Source organism: Sphaeroforma arctica (genome assembly GCF_001186125.1).
Source record: "Sphaeroforma arctica JP610 unplaced genomic scaffold supercont1.291, whole genome shotgun sequence".
Classification (NCBI taxonomy): Eukaryota; class Ichthyosporea; order Ichthyophonida; genus Sphaeroforma; species Sphaeroforma arctica.
The window spans coordinates 33,634-43,216 of record NW_014040267.1 but is presented as its reverse complement, the minus strand read 5'-3'; the positions used below and the strand labels follow the sequence as shown (position 1 = coordinate 43,216).

The 9,583-nt window shown below is 44.3% G+C and overlaps 1 protein-coding gene across 1 annotated transcript; it reads right to left on the bottom strand.

Moving 5' to 3' along the window:
- Positions 1-276: 276 nt before the first annotated feature.
- Positions 277-2,333, bottom strand: SARC_04882 (hypothetical protein). Its single transcript, XM_014301262.1, has 4 exons — positions 1,859-2,333; positions 1,579-1,710; positions 1,244-1,399; positions 277-1,058 (listed from the first exon to the last, which is right to left on the bottom strand). Exons 1-4 carry the CDS (start codon positions 2,033-2,035, stop codon positions 942-944), a joined length of 582 nt encoding a protein of 193 aa, XP_014156737.1. The 5' UTR covers positions 2,036-2,333; the 3' UTR covers positions 277-941.
- Between the last annotated feature and the right edge of the window lie 7,250 nt (positions 2,334-9,583).

Below are 9,583 nucleotides of genomic sequence, written 5' to 3'. Positions count from 1 at the left end.
ATATATATATTATATATATATATATATATGTATAAGTATACATGTATATGTATATATATATATATGTATATATATATATGTACGTGTATTTATATATATACACATCCGAATGAAATTTTTGTACGGGAAACTCAAGAACTTGTGCAACCGTAAACAAAATGAGCTTTTCAAGAATGGTGGCTTGCATAGCTTTCACGACGATTGTTTGCTATATCTTGTCTCGATAGAACACTGTAAATCAAAACGAACCGATGATGAACAATATTATTTGATATGCCTTTGGTTTGATTTGCCTGAGATTCGTACTATCCAGCTTAAATCTTGTGGATGGCACAACTTAGAAAATATGGTTTATTCCAGGGTATGAACATAATCACAATATGGATGGATTGTGCTCATAAAGTCTTATCGTTGCTATTCAAATTCCCTGGGCTTGTCGAGTTGGTAAGCGGTTCGAAGGTGCTCAGCAAAATAAGATCCGATGACACTTGACTCTATTCTGGGACCGCATTTGATCTTGTGTTAAGAGACTGTCTTGCCTCGAAACGCACAAGCAGTTATCATCTGAGGATGGTTTAAAACTGCAAGCAGCGCCTTCAAGCGCTCCATGGAGCATGTAAATATAGTTTAACACTATGTACGCCATGTTTGTGTGAAGGAAAAAAAATCTCTACATGCCGTGCACTCATATCAAAGTTCAAGAACGGCGTCAACACGGTATCTAGGCAATCTGAAATCGAATTTATAAATGTTTCGATATCAATCACCAAATCAAATTCCTACAAGGTGACATATATGATATTTTTTCCTGGGCCCTCATCCTATTTACAACTTGTGGTCCTATACTCCGGAGAGCATGTTCAAGAAGACAGATGTGCACAAACACACACTCGCAAAGCGTAGAACCTTCTTTGTCTGCTAACAACTTCATTTTGCGGTGTTTACTCGCTTTCAGACCCTTCTGAGTCTGAAGCTGGCGCTTGTTGAAGACCTGCCCTGTACTGCGCCATAGCCTCGTCGTAACGAATCTTATCTTTGCTTGCAAGCTCGACGTATTTCTGTGTCGTAAGTGGTATTAATAGTGATATTAATTGGTCGGACTCGGCACAATGTTGTATGTTTCGTTAATATCAAAAAATAGCACGTATTAAGCATAAGCCTGGAGCAACACTCGAAGTTGTCTCCAAAGGTAATTGCATAGAAAAGTGACACACAATATAACAGTGCTGTTAAAAGGACATACCTGTCTTTGGTATTCGTCAGTTAACTTCCACATCTGTCCAAGTTTAACAGCTTTTTCCGTGATTTTAAGGTCAGCGGGCAGTGTAGGTCGCATGTCGTTGGAGAAGAACAGATACGCCGATAATGCTCTCTTAGGCATATTTGGATCTTTCTTGGCCTGTGTGCGCAAAAGTTATCAGAGAAGCAAAGTATTAGAAAATAATACAAGGATATAAAAGCGGAGTTCAACGTTGACGCTTTAAAACCTCTAATGGTAAACATCTTACGGAAACACACATGTATACCTCATGTGGGGCCGGAACATTCAGCAATCTTAAAATATCATACTCCGCGTACCTTTTTACTAACACCTCGCTTCACTTTGGGAGCATCATCTTTGGCAGCCTGTGCTGCAGACCTGTGCTCCACGTAGTATTTCATATCCTCTTCATATTGCGCATTGAGGCCTGGAATTCGATCTGAATATGCCTAAGAAGAGAAATTTGCAAGGTGTTAATCCGACAGGCAACACTATACCATCTAATATGCACACACATTTTTACGCAGCGGAAAGGGCCCAAAAATTGACAAAAATGCAGTGTGTGTCACCAAATCGTCCTCATCACGACCAACCTACCTGCTTCTCTGCGTCGGAAAGTTCCTTCCATTCAGCCCCAAGTCCTTTGAAAACATCGGTGTTCTTGACATCAGGATTTTCTAATATATAATTGGGTCTGCGCTCAACCACAAAGAGTGTGTAGGCAGATCCAGGCTTCTTAGGCTTGGCCAAGTCGTCTCCGTTCAAAGGTCTCATAGTGAAGTGGGATGGATATAGTCTAGGCAAAGCAGTCAAAAAAAGACTCACTCGGACCAGCTAGTGGACGCCTGTAGGATTTTGGCGAGAGAGACGGCAGAAGTTGAAGCGCTGTTGAAAAACACAGGCACACAAGACTGACTTCACTTGGCGTTGTCTTCTTAACGTGAGTGCGGCTGGAGGGTAATGGAAATTTGCCCTTTTTCACTCTTATCAGATTGGAAATCACTGAGGTGGTAAGATATTCCACAAAGAAAGGATGCAACTAAATACGATGTATTGTGAAAGGCAGTATTTGTGCGCAGCCTTTTTGTCTGCACCGGTCGCAGGTTGCAATATATGCATAAGCATAGTAGGCAAATTCTATTTATAACTTGGTAGGTTTTATAGGCCGGCGTTTGTAATTTATTTAAAAATAAAAAATTAAATTTAAAAAATAAACTCTGAGCTAAACTCAATTTGCATCCAGTACCCAATCAAAATTTGGCGGGCTTCTGTGATTCAACGAAAACCAAACTTCTAACCGCTAACCAGGCCTGCCGGCGCTAACGATTCAAACCAAGCTTCAATTTCCGGGAAATGATAGTAAAATTGGTACTAAAAATAGTCGTGCAAGTACAACGCCTATCGGTTGGGGACTTGGGGTGGGCAGTTGGGACTTGGGCGGCAATGTGTGGGCGGCTGGGCGCTTTACGGGTGTAAACCTTCTGCAGTCAGCAGTCAGCACCAGGCCTATTTTTTTTTTAAATATGTCCTCATAGGCTCATTCGTACGTTCTTGAGCAGTAGGAATAGAAGTTCAAAAATAAAAAATAAAATATACAGCCACAGCCCACAGGGGCCCACAGCCCACACTCCATACTCCATAGGCCTATAGCGGCATAGCCCTCAAACAAACAACACAGCTCAAGAGTCAATACTTTTTTTACACAATTTATTTTTCTGTTGATTCTAAAATTTTCAATCCCGTTTTCGTTCATATTTTTTAATACGTTTTCGTGTCTAATATATAAAAGGCGTGTAAGGTTTTCGTCCTTATTTTGTTTTTGTTTTTTTTAAATATAGGTATTTTATAAATTATTTTTGAAGAAGGAGAGACGATGAACTGATTATCGTAAATCATACAGTCGTAAACTACCTTGTTGTTGTGAACTTGTGACTTGTGAAGCGCTATTTTATATATATAAAATACATAGAATTTTACTACACACTATTTTAAATATAAAAACAAATATTGCAACAAATACAGATTTGATATGAATCTTGAAGAGCTAGATATTGCTCGTGATTGTAGATCCAGTACATATACCTTTTTTCTTTGCCTAATTGAATCACCACCTCTCATTTCAAAACAAAATCGCGATAAAAATAACGATGCTTTCTTTTTCGGAGTTTCCCCAGGGCCAGTAATCCCCAGTTCCCCAATCTCAACTCCCCCCACTGGCCCACTCACCCCAGTGACCCACTGACCCCACGTCCCCACAGACCCACACGCACAAGTCGCAGCCCAAACGGGTCACAGGCACAGCCCACACTCCACAGGGCCCAAACAGTCACACTCTCACTGTTATATACACGGGCTCACGGCTCACGGGCCATTATATTTAGTTCTAATTTATTGTTTTTTTTTGTTTTTGTTTTCTTAAACCAGCCAAATTCAATTTCACAGTGAAAGCGTTTCGGTTTGCACAGTCCCACAGATGAAGACGAAGTAAAGCTATTAAATTTTTGTGTTACGTTTTTTAGGAGCACAAAGTAAACTCGAGAGTCGAGGGTAGAGAAATAAAAAATAAAAATAAAAATTGCGACGGTACTATAAATAGCATAAACTCTTGACTTCAACCGTTTTTTGAAAATTTTAAAATTGAGGACAGGAGGTGTTTCATTTTATTTATTTTTTAACTTTTGTTTCTATTTTAGGCTATGTCTTAAAATGCCAAGTATTTTAAAATAGAACAGGGAACAAAGTTTTCAAAAAACACAAACTGTGACTGATGTGAAGGCTATGAATAAACCTAGTTTGATTTTAAATTCTGGCTGTCACGCATTTTTAACAGTAAATATTTGGATGGAGACACAACTGGAAACCAGTCAACCCTCATTTTTTGGTCTACGTTTCAGGCCATAATTTGGACAATCCGAGAGGTCCTAAAGTCAGGCAAGTAGTTCTGGACAACGGTCACTGTCACATGCGTGTAAGTCTACGCGCATGCATGCTAAAATATGCATAGCACAAGTTGACTATGCATATGGGCAGAGCGCCGACATATATTACACTGCTACATGGTGGTCAAAACGTATACAACCCCAGTATATGCATACGTACATATATTCTACAGACAGGTACTTCATCGTCGCTTCTAGGTTGGTTGGTTGAAAAATTTACCTTGTTTTATGGCCTCGAACTTTGTGCACTTACGAACGTATATTGAACTGATATGCCGATAGTACATAAAAGGCAAGTACTCTTTTTAGCTCGGTACAAATAACTGCTGTATTGCTGTCTCAGTATATTGACATCAGTCAGAACACTTAATCTAGCAAGAAAGATGCGATGCGATTAATGATATTTCATACTTTTGAGATATAATGATGTAATAAGTCATAATGATGGTCCGACTAAATACATTAGTTGATGATGTCTGCTTGTACATTCTGCTCTTGAAAAGATGCAATCTCGGCCAGAGATACGATCGGCAAAGGCTGCTCTAACCTTGTACACAGAGTTGCTGTTGCCGATTCTCACGCGTTAAAATACGCTCACAATACGCTGCCATCACGTTTGGATCGCTGAATACATGGTGTAATAATCCGGGCCTCCGATTAAACCCTGAAACCCTAAACCCTAAATCGGAGTATTGCTGTTTTCACGAGGCAGACCTAACTTTATAAAACGTCTCATTTTGTTTATTTATATCGGTATTTACACGATATAGAGAATTTTCCTGCGCGTTTATTTATTCTAAGGCATTAGTATCGCCTTTAATAGACCGAATCTTACACATTTTAAAATTAGCAAAAGTATTAATTACTTAGACTACTTAAGCGTAAAGTTAAGTTAACTACCACAACATTTGTTTTTGCTTTTGTCTAAGCTAGTCGTTAAGAGACAAGCTAGCAGTCATAAATTAAGATTATGACCAAGAAAAACAACACTCCTTCTAAGAAGCATAGAGCTGAAAAGAAGAAGATGGAGAGAGCAGTCGCTAACGCTGCCGCAGCTATTACTGCTGCAAACGTAACCGACGCCGCTGCTGATGCATTTAAGCGCACTGTAGCCAAAGTACTTGCCTCTGACAATTATAGTTAAAAGGACAATGCTTCAGATAAGGAAGTAGTCACTCCGCTTAAGGAGACTACTCCCTCTGACAGAGCCCGAGGGCCAACTATTGCCTCATCTTCAAAGTTTGCATTAACGAAGCCAGGAAGTGAGACAAGAGATACGTCTCAAGACGCCCCAACCCAATCTTCTGACGAAAATCAGAAGGAAAGTCCCCAATTATGGGGGCGTTCCCAATTATAGGGGACAAAGACAAATCTCAGAAGGAACCTAATATGGAACCAAAAGAGGAGGCAAGCTCAAGTAGCAAAATCGAATCTACGTCCGAGACTTCTAAGCCAAAGAACATAAGTAAGTCAATTACTAAATACGCTGATCTTAAAAATCAATTAGCTACTATTACGAAAGACTTGACTGTCGAACATGTAGATCAATTGGAAAGATCAGGAAACATACAAAGCGCTTACGCGAGCATATTTCCCCGGGCATTACTGAAGCCCTACAGAAGTGGACAGAACGTCGACAGGCAATTACGTCCTAAGACTCAAGCTCGACACCTGAGTCATATGATCCAGAGGTGCACAGCGTCGATATACCGTACAAGGCATTACTGCTAGAAGAACAGGTTAATCATTTGCCTGTTCTGACACCCGGCCGTGAGTCACCTGTCCACAAAAGTATTATAGACCGAGAGATAGGGAGATATACTCTGCCACTTGTACCCAATTGGGAGGATAAGTGTCGGAAACCAGTTAAGACTGAATATATTATTCCGACGCCAAGGGATATTAATCATCCCCGCAGACGTGTGAACGATGTCGAGTTTAATCATTTCGACCGCATGGCTTTACACTAACCCGCAGAGGATTTCCATTCTGACGAGGTGACCGACCTTAATAAATCGGTCGACGACTACACCAATTTTTTTCACGACGGACCTTTGATTTAAATATTCGCCTCCGAAACGTAAATCTCAGTGACCAGTAGGTCACCGGTGTAGAACTGAATACCACTTTCAAAAAAAACCCCCACAGACCCCACCAAAACGTTGACTTGAAATTTGGATTTCAATCACAAAAAAAAATGTTTTATCCAGTAGGGAGTCTGGGGACCAACAGTCCCACAGTCCCACAGTCCCACATCCGCGAAAAATGTCGGGCCAGGCCGAATCCCCAATTGAGAACTCCTTACCCAATGACCAATGGAAATTGAACATACAAAAATCTATCACAAACCTCTCTGCCCAGGTCAGTACTCTACAGGCCAATCTCAATCAAATTTTGGGACCGGCTCTAACAACCCCGAACAATGATGGGTCCATCTCCAAGGAGCCTTTGACTGATGACCAATGGAAATCAGCCATACACCAAATGCTCACTAACCTCTGTGCAAAAACAACCAACCTTGATTCCGAACTCCGGGACCTTAAATCCCAAACCCGTGCACCTATAGATAAAGACACACCCGACACCTTCCGATTTGGCTCCACAAGCCCGCCTGCTCCGCCTGCAAAAAGACCGCGGTCACAGGCACCCAATAGCAGCAGTGAGCCTCCCAGCTACCGCTCAAAAGTGGACAAACCTGCAAACCCGAGCCCTAAAAAACGCCCGGCCCCACCAGCTTCTCAGTCCCAATCGCAACCGCCAGTACCCGAACACCTTTTGACGAAAGTGGTGGGCTGCCCGATGCCGGACAAAACTCTTCATGAAATGGATGACATAACTCCGGTATGGCTCTTCTTCCGAGCAATTTTCCCTAACGGCAAGCCCACATCCCAATCAGTATTTGAAAAATTCTGGCATGCCCAACCAGCCCTCAATCGCCACCACTTTCTCTGGTATCTTCCGTCTAAATCGGTATTTCAACCGAATCGCCGCGGAAGCTCCACCAGTTTCATCCGCCTTTGTGTTCCTGGTGACTCTGTCGCCCCGGTGAAACGGCATGCAGCACTTACGTGGAAATGGCAGCTTGATGAAAACATCGACCCCCGCTCCCAACAACATCCCGACGCTACGAAAGCAGCTTTAATTCACTATCTCCGCACCAAGCGGGAGGCCCGCTGCACACATGAACGAGCGCAAAAAATCTTGCCTGCAGCATGGATGCACTATTGAGCCCACTTGTCAACTCCACTAACGCAGACATCCTCTAATCTACCGCGGACCGTCTCCAGAAGGCTTGCCAAGCAAAGCATGATGCAAACCTCTTCTCACTTAACCCGAGAATCCTGGTAAACGCTAAAGAATCAGCGCGTGCGGAACCCGGACGACTTCATATACCAACGGTCTCCCCGACACAATCATCCGACACGATGGATAGCAATACGCAGCCTCAGCTCTCCACGACGGACTCTTCGGTACGTGGTTCCACCGGATACCGAACCCTCTCCCGATGTCACTTCCCCCATACGCCCCGATGATGTAATGGAGGCAATATTACGCTATCCCAATAAGGGACCTGGCCCCGACGGGATCCACATCCTCCTCCTGAAGGCCGCAGTGGAGCGCTCTACCAAATGCCGGACATTAGGACGCCCCGACGCCAATAGCCCACTGATTGAAATTCTTGCCGAAGCATTCACTGAGCTACTGAAGGCGGGTACCTTCCCCGCTGCCCTGAACTGCAGCCTCCTGACAGCGCACCCAAAGAAAGCCGATGCAGATATCACCTCCCCCGCCGACTTCCGCCCCATCGCGCTTACGCAAATAGTCAGACGCATATTTGAAAAGTGCTTTCTTAATCTGAATACGAGCCGCCCCGGTTCTGCTACCCATGCTACCCAAGCTGGCTTCAAATCACGGTACTCCTGTCATACCCAAGCACTTGCCGCCATGGAATCTGAGACACAGTCAGAAGAGGAGTGGAACGACGTCTGTCTGAACATGACCAAGGCATACGACAAGGTCGCTCTCCCACGCCTATGGGTACTTCTGCGTCACGCTGGAATACCTGAAAACTGGATCAACTGCCCCCGCGCGCTGTTTGTGAGGGTTTTCTCTATTCCATAGAACGAATGGCATCCTACAAGGCTCAATCGTCGGCCCCCAGTTCTTTATTATCTACATAGATTCTTTAGCTGTCACGCTAGACAAGCTCCTCCGCTCTTATTTATTTGTCGATGACACACGGATCCAAGCCCCTCGATCGGTTTCGCTCTAGCCCTTCTTAGATGACATTGATACGTGGGGACGCAAATCTGGCCTCGAACAGGGTGTCATTAAAACCCGAGTACGATCTACCGACTTGCGACACGCGACGCCAACCCTCCGTATAAATGGTGAGCTTATCACGCCGACGCTTGCACACGCACCTTGAAACACACGTTACCTCCCCCTGAAACTGGCGCCCACACATGCCGAACCGAAACACTCCAAATACCTGGGGTTCCTACTCTCTCGCGGAGTACCAGGAATCAACCTCGCTAGACATATGGAATCCCTGATTGCAGCATTGTCACTGGGTATCGCCTCTTTCCGCGCTTATGGCTTCCATGGCTTCAGCTGGCGACACCCCCGCACCCGACTGGTGATGTTCAAAACATTCATCCTATCCACGGCTACATATGGGCTGAACATTATTGCCTGGGCTCCGCCTATATGGAAGGATGCGTTGGACCCCCTATTTGAGTGCTTTAACTCAGCCCTCATCCAAGCAGCAGCCATCATCACGGGCACTAAATACCCTCGGTTTCCCAAACATCAAACAAACTTACTTCACTTTTGCGGCCTGCTTCCCGCGCGACCATTCGCGGACTACCTCGGAGGTTGCCTGGGAATACAACTCGACTCAATGGCCAGCACAAATCCACTTACCCCTCTGACGCAACCCGCCTGGGCCCACGATAAACCATCACTGCGGTTCCCGTACAGTATCTATGCTCACCTGAAAACTGTACACAAAACCACGGGCGGGCGTACACCCGACCATGTAGCCCTCCGCCAACGCTGTGACGACATCAGGAAGAACTTAACAAAACGTTGGTCCAACAAGGAGATCGCGGCAATAGCCCGGCGCTAATACTACTACCAACTTGTTATGGGTAAACCGCCAACCTCAAACCGAGACACAGCCAGACACGACAGCTTCAATCGCTGCTTCGAGTCTACACCAATCCGGCTCTGTGCTATGATTGTAACATATAAGTACATGTTCACATTGCTCGACTACCGCACCGACGGCTGTCTCTGCCCTGTCTGCCCCGGTAGCCACAAGTTCACTACCAGCCACTTTATCTGCATCCAACAACGATTCGACGCATCCTGGTAGGCC